Raw genomic sequence first — 13,055 nt, 5'->3', positions numbered from 1 at the left:
TTCTACATCACTTATTTTATCATTAGAATTAAGTACACTTAAATATTTAGCTAGGACAAAATAAACAAGATTTGCAAAACTTATATTTTTACCTGAAACATAAATGGTTCTGTGGCAGATGAAAAGTTCAGACATTTTGACAAATGTTCTTCTGGATCATACTTCTTCAAGTATGCCTTAATCATGACAGTCTTTGCAGTCCCCTGTTCTCCTATGAGCAAAACTGCCTGCAATAGACATTTGAATAGCATAAATAGTATCAAAACTATTAACTAAGTATGCATAACAGAATTATTTTAGAAAAAGGGATAATTTCTGTGCCTAATTTTGAAGGATATCTTATTCTGGTAGTTTTGCTATGTCTCCATATGCAATGATACAGTATGTACTTTCATCCCATCTCAATTCTCCAACATAAATTAGTTATTGAGTCAAAATAGAAAGGATTAAAGTGAGAATGTACTAGAGAGTTTACTTTATTTATTTATTTTATTTATTTTTTTTCCTCTCTGTAGCTTAGTGCCTTCTACTTTCTAACACACTCACTGCAGACTGCTGTAGCAATCTCTAGCAGTGTATGACCCTTGGAAGGCCTTTTTATGATGGAAAGCAGTCTCGAACGTCTAATCTGAATGTAATCTTTGGTTCATTTTTAACATATGCTCGTGATAGGATAATTCTTTCTTCCTGGTATTGTTCTGAAACCAATTAAACAATTGCTAAAAGAGATACTTTAATACAGATATTTTAGAGGTCAGATCAGAGTCAGCTCTAGTTGGCTCCAAAAGGGATCTGCTGCTGGCCAGAGCTGAGCCAGTAAGTGATGTTGGTTGTACCTCTGGGAGAGCAAATGTAAGAAGGGGGAAAAAAGTCTGCTTCGCAACAACAGCTGGAAGACAGGAGTGAGAAACAACCCTGAAGACAGAAAGGTCAGTGGAGAAAGTGGGCAGGAGGTGCTCCAGGTGCTGGAGCAGAAGTTCCCCTGCTGCCTGTGGAGAGGCCCCTGGTGGAGCAACCTGTCCCCCTGCAGCCCATGGGTCCCACATGGAGCAGATCTCCACGCTGCAGCCTGTGGAGGAGCCCCCAGTGGAGCAGGTGGATGTGGCCTGGAGGAAGCTATGGCCCATGGAGAGCCCCAGCAGGAGCAGGCCCCGGGCTGGAGCTGCAGCCTGTGGAGAGGAGCCCACGCAGGAACAGGGGTCTGGGGAGAGCTGCTGCCCGTGGGGGACCCGTGCCGGAGCAGTTTGCTCCTGGGGGATGGACCCTGTGGTATGGAGCCATGTGTGTGCAGTTCTTGAAGTTCTGTGGGCAGCCCCCACAGGCTCAGTTTGGGAAGGATGGCATCCCATGGGAGGGACCCCAAGTGGAGCAGGGGCAGAGTGACCATGAAGGAGCAGTGGAGAAGAAGAGCCAGGGACTGACTTCACCCCCCACTCCCCATTCCCCTGCACTGCTCAGGGGAAGGAGGTGGAAGAGGGTGGATGGGGGGAAGCTGTTTTTAGTTTGATTTTAGTTCTTACTGCCTCATCTTCTAGTGAAAGGCAATAAATTATATTAATCTTCCTATGCTGAGTCTGTTTTGCCCATGACAGCAATCGGCAAGTGATCTCCCTGTCCTTATCTCAACCCTTGAGCCCTTTTCATTGTATTTTCTCCCCCTTTTCCTTTGAGGAGGGGGAGTGAGAGAGCAGTTGTGGTGGAGCTCAGCTGCCCTGTAGGGTAAAACCACCACAAGTATCTTCTGAGGCATTGACCTTCGGAGATTTACCATGTTTCTGAATGTCAAGATTTTGTGCGTTTTTATAGTCTGATCAAAGGGAGAGCCAAATTATGGCCTCTGGAACAGTTTCATCAAACCCAAGTAAAAGGTTTTGTGTCCAAATCCCATAATTTCACAGAAAAGCCAAGTTCCAGCACTGGCTCATACACTTGTGGTATTTCTAATATTGGTTCTAGATACCGATATGGGAGTATACTGACTTGTACCTCACAGATTGGCACGTTTCCATGGAAGGCTGCTAGTGCTCTTAACAGCACTGTGTAATGCAAACAGTTTTGGTGGTGGTAGTGGTGGTGGTTGGTTTGTTTTTGCAGATTTTCCACTGGACAAATAGGCCTATATATGTATTAAATAACTATTGTTTGATGTGGCCTGTGGCCCATGATTGGACCTTACTGGTATAATCTGTATAAGTATTATCTCCTTTTCTGTAGTCATGGCTGTTGGTATTAACTACGGTTTTCCTACTGAGAGGAAACAAATACAGTAAAGGTTAGTAATTTCATGTTTATCATAAACTGACTTGTGAAGTCTATTATCCTTATTTGTCTATTCAAGAAAGCATAAACCGGAAAGAGGAATATGGTGTAATGACCAGGGAAAAGGTTTATGTCTTTCTCCAAGTAAAATGATGTGTTGTTGAAGTTAAACTTCTATGAGAAAAAAATACCTTATTAAATGGATATTTAACTCTTTTTTTTTTCTTTTTTTTTCTTTTTTTTTTTTTTTTTTTCTCTCAGAACAGAAATAAGTATAGAGAATTCACGTCAAGGAAACAGAAATAGAGCAATAATGATACAGCTGGCAAGCCATGGCTACAGACAGAGAATGTGAACGATGATTGCAACTCCAATTCTCCAATTACTTTATATTTCTATTTATATACAAAAAAATATATAATCCTGCACTTACTTTGTTTTGCTTTGCAATTGTGTTTATCAAAAACTGTGTTCTGACATTGTCAACATTTGGAACCAGAATAGATGCGTAGTCTGGGACACTATCTGTTGGATAAACATATTCCTGAACATTTTTACTCCAGTGTTCCCAGTCACCTGAAATGACAAAAAATGAATAAAATAAATTAAAAAAAAAAAAATCTATATGTCCTACTTAAATTTACAGGTAGTTACCTAAATAAAAAGGCCAAAATAATGTTTACCTGGGAACTTGTTCTTACTTTATTGGTGAAAAGGTATAGAATGTGAAAATATGGATTGTGTGTGTATACACTAAATCAACATTGCTTGCAAAATAATCTAGATTTGGATAAATGAGAAATAGATGCATTAATGTGAGAAAATAATATGAAAGAACAAGTTCTTTGCAAATTTTGTTTTGTGTGTAATTTAAACTATAAATTATTTCTGGAAAATATGACACTATTTGAAGCCATAAAATTTAAGATTTATTGCTGATCATCAGACATGGATAAACAATGATTATGAAGTAGAATTTAAATTGGATTAAATATATAACAAAAAAAAATCTAGCTGTGAGGAAATTAAATATAAACATCAAAATAATTTAGGCTGGAACAGCCTAAGCAGAAATTACCCCAAAATTGTAGACTGTTTAACTATAGTTAATAGAGAAAAAAAAAAGTGCAAATGAAACTAGAAACAAAGGAAGAAAATACTACCAATGAACACTCATTCTTGGTTTCTAACATCTCACCTTGACAAAGCTGAAAAGCCATTAAAAAGCCATGGCCATTGAAAAGCCATAGAGAATCTGTGTTATTACTGTACTGTCAAAATCTGTGCTTCAATTACCAAAGAACTTGGTCTAAATAAGTAACTTTAAATTTCAAATGAGCTATATTCAGTTTTAAAATGCCAGTATAAAAAAGGACTGCCAATGCTTTTTCTTACCGTAATCAGTAACATAAAATTCGTACATCGTTTGACTTGTGCCAGGGGGAATTTCTGGCAAATCTAATTTGTTATCATGAGCTCTAATGAAGGCTTCAAGTTTATCTCTGCTATCCAACTCCAGAAGGGCACCTAAACTCCACATTATTCCAAAGGAGAACAATTTATGCAGATGAGATGTAGTTGATAAACCACCTTCTTCCTTCGATGGAATCAAGCCCTCCAGAAGATTAATAGACTGAAAATATTTTAAAATATTATGCATTAAGAAAATATTACATAATCATTTTTTATTTTTACACATACATACTTACCTTTATATGCATTATTTATATGTATTCAAACTTTAAATTATAAATTGAAAATACAGATTTACCAAAGAATAATAAAAAATTCAGAACTACAAACTCAAGAAAATAGATTAAGGATATTTAATCTATTATTAATTATTAATTCATTATTATCAATTATCATTCATTATTATTAATTTATGTGTTTATATTTATATAAACCTGGACAACATTTTCAAAATTACTTAAGTGCTTTGCTAGTTAAATATCCTTTTAAATTATGCCTACCTGATAATGTAACTTAAGATCTACAGTAACAGAACAACATTTTAAGGGTATTTATAATACCTAGTGGGATATTCAGAACTCCAAAACTAGATGGCCTTAATTAAATATTATAATGTATGTGCCTCCTCAATTCTGAAAATTCCTCAAAGCATCTCTTACATTAAAATTCTGTTAAGCATGGAAGAATTTTCAGTTACTTTCCAATGTATTCATTTGAATTATATTCAAATGTTGCATATAGCACATTAACTTCCATTTTGTGTAAAAAAAAAAAAAAAAAAGCAAACAAAAACCTTCTAAATATCCAATTTTATGATTGCTACCCTCTGTTTTTAAGGAACTGGATTCCAGAAATCCAGTAACTTGCTATCTATGTCATCACTCACAAAACCAGATGTTTATTTTGACTGTCTTACAGAACATCACTCATATTCCCTTTCTGTACAAATCAGCATCGAACACATTACTTCAAAATATTTCTTTCTAACAGAGAATTAGACTTTCAGTCAGCTTCTGGAATTAGTATTCTTTATGCTATCTTGGATCTCAATCTCATACTGAAGTAGGAAGTAATGTAGTAATGTATACATATACATATATATACACATATATAATATATAAGGACATAAATAGTTAGAATACTTTTGATTAATTTAAAACTCAGTTTAGAAAAGATGATTAACCAATATCAATTATAGTTAATAACTTTAAAATAATGCCACTACTTTTCTTTGGGAGATGATTGATATCTAATTATGATAGATGATTATCTAATTATTGCAGATACAGGCTTTGTCCCACTTTATCTGAACATAATCTGTTTGTCCCCTTAAACATATGCACAATTGCAAATTTTTACATGATGCGTTGGCTCTTAGCAGTATTCTGTAGCAATATATATATATATATATATATTTTTTTTTTAAGAAAACAGATAAACTGTAAATACTACAAAGGTTGTAACAAGTCAGATGAAAATACCAAGTGGACACTTTTTGAACACTAAATACAAACAAAAAATATGATATGTCCCAGTGGTACTTGGGTTGCAGTAATACTGACAGTGGTACTTCCTGCTGGTAATCTGTGCAATGTCTTTCTGTACCAAATACACTTTTTCTAGGTTTATTAGTCCTCTATATATTTTTTCTACCATGAAAGTATCAGGATTGGTCTTGAATGTACATACACTTTTGCCATCCAGAACACCCTTTGGCAAGATGTTCCATAGGTGTGCTATATATGGCATTGAACAGTTTGTTTTATCCTGTGCAAGCCCCTTCATGAATTTCATTTGCCATTTTATTACCTATTTATTCAGTCTCATAAAGTCTGTCTATAGTTCTTCATGGTTAGCTGTTTTGTCCTTACCACCCTCAGTAATTTAGTGTCATCAGTAAACTTCTTCACCTACAACTTTTCCAAGTTTTTAATGAACATTTTGAACAGAACTAATCCCTGCACGGGTACCTCAGGACCCGAGATAATGTCTCTCCTTTGTAAAAACTGATCCTTTACTTTAATAAATGATTTTCTTTCATGTGACCAATTATTTAGCTGTAAATAACTGTCTGTCTTCTGCTATGACTGCTTAGTTACATGAAAATCTGGTAAAGAACTCCATTGAAGACCTTTGCTCCTTCAGGCAGACAGTATCAATCAGACCATCCTTAGCTACAAGTTAATTGACTTTTCCAATAGGCTTATAATATAGGATATCCCTAAACAAAAACTACATGAATCTTCTAAGGTAAATTTTATTTGTCAATGTAATGAGGTGGGTCAGAAGAAGGTGAACAGTCAGAACTCAAATATAAAAGTAAAAACAGCAGAAAAAAAATCTAGGATCAACAGTAGAATATATATAGTTAGAAAATCAAAGACAGTGGAAATTACAAGAAAGAAGGCAACAGTGGAATCACTTTTACATAATACTATTATAAGGTAATTATACTGTTAGGATTGGGGCAAACGAATGAAATACACCTTTAACAGTGAATGCTAACAAAAAACAGATAATCAGGTACATGTGTATGAGTGGGTGAACATTCAAAACTTGATTTCTGAACTCTCAGGTACAAGTCTGCTATCTGCAACTGATCTGGGGTGTAATTTTTGATAACATCCGGGCTAAACAAAATTGGAATATCCTGAATCCTGCAATTAGTAAAAAGACATGAGGTAGATGCACCAGTCAGGAGGCTGATCAGGTACAGTGCATCTTAGACCATTTATGGGAAAAGTAGGACCTTGAAATTTGGGGAAGAAGAGGTGGTAGGTGAAGAAAAACAAACAAACAAACAACAACAACAACAAAAAACGGTTCCCAAAAAGAAGTAGTAGTCTTGGAACAAAGGGAGTGAAGAAAGAAGGAAATTGAGATTATGGCTGGAGGAAAGAACTTGGAAGTGGGGAAAGATCCTGTAGAGATCAGAGAGAAAAAGCTGAATAATGCCAGGGGATCTTTGTCAAGTAATGCCCAGTCCTGGTAGCTGCAAGTGGCTGCTCAGCACAGAACTAATGAGACTTTTTGCTGGAGCCTCCCACAACAAGGGCAAAATCCCTGCTGGGAAGAGGAACTGAACATAATACTAGAGGGGGGAAGCAAATGAGTGTCTGAATGCATCAAGTTATCAAGCAGTGTAAAAGGGTCTGATCTCACTAGATCTCAGGTAAGCACCAGCATGGAGATCTGGTGTGGGTTATTTACCATGACACCTGTGAAAGAAACTAGAGATTTGCATCACAGGAAGAAATACTGAATACAGGTTAAATCAGGGAAATATTTCCCTGTTCAGGAAGTGCAAGCAATTAACACTAAAAAAATAAAATAAATAAAAAACACACATAGAAACTTCTAGCCCCATGTGTTTTCCAGGAACACAACATGAATTCAGTCAAAGGTCTCACAGATAAAAAATGCAGAAGAAAAAAAAAAGATGCTCTCTCTGTAGAAAAATTATGGAGAACACATCTACTTTTTTTGTCATCATAAATAAATGAATTACATAGTTTCTGCCTGTGGTAGATAACTTAATTCCACTGTATACTGCACATAGTTAATCTTGCAGTATCAATTGTGGTTATTAATTTGCTGCAAAATACTTCCAACTATTGAACATCTGAAGCTAAATCCCTAATGGACAGTAAAGAGATACCAGGTTCTAATTGGGTACTTTAATATTAATTGTAGTGTTAGCCAAAATATTACCTTGTCTACTCTCTTATTCAAAGTCACTCTCTTATTCAAAGTCATTTTTTTTATGAGACTGTCAGCATAAAGCTGAGATTACATGGACAAATGCAGACTCTGGAGACTTAGAATCTGCACGTGACAACTGATTCATAAACAAATCAGCTGGAGACATGTAGTATAGGACTTGCAATTTTGCAAGATCTGCCAAGCAAATAATTCTTGTTGATAATAAAAAACTGATTTGATCCCACTCAAGGAAGAATTGCAATTAATAGGAAGGGAGAAGCAAAAATTATTATGCTGAACTTGGAAACGTTGACTGACAGAATCATAGCTACTATATCTAGATAAAAAGATAATTAGAGTTATTCTTTGCTGTCTCTGCTGACAGTACCAGTAGGGTTGGTCTGACCCTTACAGCAATATATTTGATATTTAAAGAATTGGAATGAGACCACGAGCTTAAAAAACATATACTTCTGAAAACCATCTAAAGCTTGCAAATTCCAGTCAACAGAAGACTAGCCTATAGAGAAAGCAATAAGGAGAAGCAAAAGTTTATTTTGCATATCCCTAACAGTTCCTCTTGTATTCCCTAAGAAACAAATACTGAGGTTGTGGTTTCCTATGTCAGAAACAATTTTTTCAAATGAAATTTTATTGTAATCAAATGTCCATTTTGCTATTTTTCCACACTTACTATGTCAATTCATACAGACTTACACAGTATTTGTTTTACCTGCATAATGTAGTTACATTCCAGAAGCTCCATTTTGGGATTAAGGTTTAGTTTCATGTATGTATATGCTGGTTCAAATATTCTATCATACAAACTTTGTAAAACTTCAGCTTCTTGAGGAGAACGTTTTTTCAGCCATGCCTGAAAAACATCCACATTATTCTTCTGTATAAATATATAACAAGGTAAAATTAGGAGTAGCCAGCAACGATAATCTTACTTGCAATATCGGTCTCCAGCTAAGGGCAGAGGAACTGATATAGACCATACCCATTCGAGAAACTGTGGCTGGAGAGGCATTCTCAATGTTGTGGACTTCAAATAACAGCTTACATGTAGGGGACATAGGAATACGATCTCCATTTGCTAGAGTGAGGGTCTTGTTATCATCCAAAACTGAATTTAGATTCTCAATCCAGATTGCATCTACAGGACCATCTAAAATCAAAAACACATTTTCACCTGGAAAAAAAATAAAAATACATGGTTCATATCCTCATGCTCAAAGAACATGAAAAATACCTCAGTACTTAAATAATGTATAAAAATAAATTTTGCTTACTGTAAATTCTGCTGTCTCCACACATACTCATTACTATATGTGTTGTACACCCAGTTAAGATACCATTTTTGAAAGAAGCAAATGAGGGCTTTTTTTATATCTTTATAATGTACATCTCTGGTGAGATTGCCTGTTCTGGCTGCTGGACACCCAGACAACCACTTTGTCACTCTCCCTCCTCAACAGAACAGGGGGAGAAAATAAGATGAAAATGCTCATGGGTCGAGGTAAAGATAGAGATCACTTGCCAACTGCCATCATGAAAAATAGATGTGACTTGGGGAAAATTAATTTATAAAATTACTATTTATAGAAAGGATATTAAGATACTCGAATGCATCTAGAGGAGGACAACAAAGTTGTTAGAAGGGCCAGAAGATAGGTCATATGAGGAAGGGCTGAGGACACTGGTTTGAAAAAAAGAAGGCTCAGGGGCAAACTTATTGCTCTTTACAACTTCCTGAGGAAGGGAAATGGAGAGAGAGGTGTCGGCCTCTTCTCTCTGGGAACTAATGACCGGATGTTTAAGAACTGCATGGAGCTGTGCTAGGGAAGGTTCAGACTGGACATTAGGAAAAATGTCTTTACTGTGAGGATGCTCAAGCACCTTTAATAAAATGTTTAAACTTCTTTTAGCCGTGAATTGGTCAGGCAGTGGGACTCAATCTTTCTAGGCCCCTTTCAGCTGAACTATTCTAATTTATTGCCAATTAATATAGAATTGGATGATGAGAAAGAAAGACAAAAAAACAAACAAAGAAAAAAACTTTTCCTCCAACCCTCCACCCTCTTTCTAGTCCATGCTCAACTTCACTCCTTCCTTCCCAACCCATTTAACTCTTCTTCCTTCCTCCACCACCATCTGTATGGCATACATGTATGCCATAAATATACATGTATGCCATACAGATCATGAGGGTTGTGATCAGTTCATAACAGCTCCTCTCTGCCACTCCTTCCTCCTCACACTTTCACCCCATTCCAATGTGGATCCTTGCAATGGATCCTTCTTGTTCTTCAAGAAAATTTGCTCCTGCATGGGTCCTCTCCACAGGCTGGAGTCCTTCAGGGTAAACCTATTCTAACATGGGTTCTCCATGGGCTGCAGTTCCTTCAGAGCATATCCACTTGCAGTGTGCTCTGGCATGGTCCTCTCCATTGCGCTGCACAGAATATCTGCTCTGGTGTCTGTCCCTCCTTCATCGACCTTGGTGCTCAAAGGATTGCTTCTCTTACTTTTTCTTCCTCACAGCCTGAGCAGTGTTTTGCCCTTTCTTATATGGGTTACTACAAAGACACCACTATTTTCACTGATAGGCTCAGCCGTGTCCCGTGGTGGTTCTTTTCCAGATAAAACTGGCCACGTCCAGCACAGTACAGTCCCTGGCTTCTTGTCATATAGATCAGCCCTACAGATCCCTTGCTACTTGCTATGTAAACCCATTTCAATGTCAAAGACCGAAAACCAAACAGTTCAACATTTCCTTTTTTAGAAAAGAACCTCCTTTTGGAAAGGTTCCCTAGAGGAATTCCCTTTCTTTAAAGTCTTTTCCAACCTTAATGATTCTATGATTCTATAAGTAAATCTTCACTGTATTTTATCAGCCTCCAAGTCTCCATCTGCAGCCTCAATCTGCACTATAGAACTAGAGTGGCAAGGAAACAAACAGTTGTTTTATAGATATAATATTGAAACTTTTTTTTTTTTTTTTTTTTAAACTCTTGCCCTTTCTTGAGAAGTGAATTGTAACATTGGCTATGTTCTCTATAGCTGTTTTCAAGAAAGGACTTAGCCACATCTGCAAATTCAAGATTCTGTTTTCAATATGTAATTCAAGAGGTATTTTTATGACACCCCACACAAAGTATTTACATACCCTTTTTAGCTTTCAGTGTTTTCCTCCACAGTGTAGAAAATATTCCATCTGTCCAATCATTAGTTGCAGCATCTAGTTTCCCAAACATCTGAGGAGCTGTTATAGCTTTGGGATTCATTCGCATTTCTCTATGAGGTTGTCCACATTCTGTCATTGCTCTCATTAATATGGTTATGACCATTGTTTTTCCAGATCCACTAGGTCCAAGTGTCATCAATCCATGACGTACTAGAGAAGTTTCATACAACTATTAAAAATCAAAATGTTTTGAGAAATAAGCTTTTGGAAGATTTTGGCTTGCATTTAATATGTTTGTCTAATATATTTATAATCACTGACTATCATAGAGCATTATGTGCTCAGAACTGAAACCAGCCTGTGTTTTTTGATTTGTAGTGTGTTGTGGAATTGTCCTAATATTTAAAGCACCAAGTTTACTCTGAAACAGTTTATCGAACTAAATCTTGCCTAACATATTCAAAGCAACTCAACACTTTATTTTTTTAACCAGATTTTAAAAAGGATTTTCTGTATCACTCAAAAGGAAAAAAAAAAAGAATAGTAGCAAAACATTTAACACACAAATAAGTAAGCAGTAAAGTGCTAAAACATCTTGAGTGTATGAAATAAACATAGGCACAGCACTTCCTGCACGTTTTTGTGTATGAAAACTGTACAGCCTATGAACAAACCTAGCACTTCAAGGCCTTCCTATTAAATAACTACATACCCATTAATCAGCAACATGCCATACAATTAACCCACACTAAACAAAAAATTACCATAATCCAAAATCATGGTCTAACTGTTAATTCATTAGTTTATTGAACATAATGTCTTATAAATATTTCAAAATCAAAAATAATTAATTTTTCAGAATACCTTAGTAATCTTCTGCTTTTTGGTTCTTTCATTTTACAGTACCTACTGCATGCTCACTTGTATACTTAGCCTTGTCATAGCTTTAAATAAGGTTGTCATAGCATACACTAAGACTGCCTGAGGCTTCTACACATATTTTATCTCTTTTAACCCAATATGGCTAAGATGAATGATTACCCAATAATACAGGTTCTTTCTCACATAAGGTTTGAGTCTTTATTTCCTATAATGTCTGCTCAAACCCATCATGAAGACCATCCTTCATTACAGAAACGTATTTAAGTCATGAATACACACCTCTTTTTTTTCCTTTGCCCTGTGATAGGTCTTTTAGCTCTCATTCCCTATGTAGCAGAAGTTGTGCCCTGGCTTTGTTTCTTGTCACTATTTATTTTCTGCCTTGGCCTTCAAAATGCCTCCCAACTATTCTTATACCCTACCATCCCCACTCTAGCCTAAGAAAACCGTGTTTAGGGTGCCATTTACGTGCTTCGTTTCTGCATTCAGATAGCTTAGATGCACTACCATATCTGGGAAAGGCTGGGTTAACGCATGCTTTAACATTTTTGTTTCTTCTGAATAATTTAACAAAGTAATAATAATAACAAAAAAATGACCCTTAGTATTCCTTAGTGTGGTCTACACACAACCTTTATTTTATTCCAGTATTAGCAGCACAGGTTCTAAAATGAGACAGAAATTTAACCATTAAAATGGTGTTCTGACTTCTGTTTGTTAAAAAGATTTTAGGAAAAAAAAAAAAAAAAAAAGGTTTTACCTGAACAAGCTTAAGATTCCATGGTGGATGGTTAATCAATCCTGCCTCTTCAATCTGATTAGCTACTGCAGCCTGTAGCTCCGTATATGTACTACTGTCCAACTGCAACCCCGGAAATAGATCATTGATAAGACTGAGAAACAAAGGCTCATCTTCATCTATCTGGAAAGAAAAAAAAAAAAAAAGTTATTACGTGTTTAAAGAATGATTATCCAAACTTCTGAAACCAAAATCCAAAATTAATCTCTCCTGTAATAATAAACAGTAAGAATATATTTTCTAAATACAGATGCCTATGTTCATAAATGCATACTACCAACAGGATAGGTCAATAAGGTGATAGCATTTTGATATTGTCATCCATGCCATGAAAAAAATAAATTCAAAACTGAAAGAAATTTCCCACTGAATCTATCTATCTGATATCTATCTATCTGAAATTTCCCACTGAATCAATCTGTAAAATCCCCCAACAGTCACAGCATATATTGGACAGAACATCCTGTCTGGAAAGAAACCTTTCCATAACTTTCTTTTCCAGGCCTTAAATAGTTTTCCTCCCAGCATTATCAAACACCACCAGAAGCAAACTCCCTGAAGTCAAAAAAGCATAAAATAGATTTAGTCTGTACCTGAGCAAAAAATGCTAAATTTGTCAAGGCATTTCCACTACCACTAAATTCAATACCTCTGAAATAGAACCATAAAAATACCAGGATTATGTGCTTTCAATTCCTACAACAAACAACACTCCATTCAATGCAAATGCCCTTATGGTAACTATATTGG

The 13,055-nt window shown here is 35.9% G+C and overlaps 1 protein-coding gene across 1 annotated transcript in view; it reads right to left on the bottom strand.

The window, feature by feature from the left end:
- DNAH8 (dynein axonemal heavy chain 8) overlaps positions 1 to 13,055 on the bottom strand; it is a 134,735-nt gene that overhangs the window by 51,958 nt on the left and 69,722 nt on the right. The window contains exons 50-56 of the mRNA XM_068676576.1: positions 12,267 to 12,428; positions 10,607 to 10,853; positions 8,388 to 8,629; positions 8,168 to 8,308; positions 3,655 to 3,892; positions 2,693 to 2,835; positions 93 to 227 (exon numbers count right to left, since the gene is read on the bottom strand). Coding sequence (XP_068532677.1) covers positions 93 to 227; positions 2,693 to 2,835; positions 3,655 to 3,892; positions 8,168 to 8,308; positions 8,388 to 8,629; positions 10,607 to 10,853; positions 12,267 to 12,428 — 1,308 coding nt within the window. The remainder of the gene's footprint in view (positions 1 to 92; positions 228 to 2,692; positions 2,836 to 3,654; positions 3,893 to 8,167; positions 8,309 to 8,387; positions 8,630 to 10,606; positions 10,854 to 12,266; positions 12,429 to 13,055) is intronic.

The sequence above is a fragment of the Anas acuta genome, chromosome 3 (genome assembly GCF_963932015.1).
Source record: "Anas acuta chromosome 3, bAnaAcu1.1, whole genome shotgun sequence".
Taxonomy (NCBI): Eukaryota; Metazoa; Chordata; class Aves; order Anseriformes; family Anatidae; genus Anas; species Anas acuta.
This window is presented reverse-complemented; position numbering and strand designations above follow the sequence as displayed.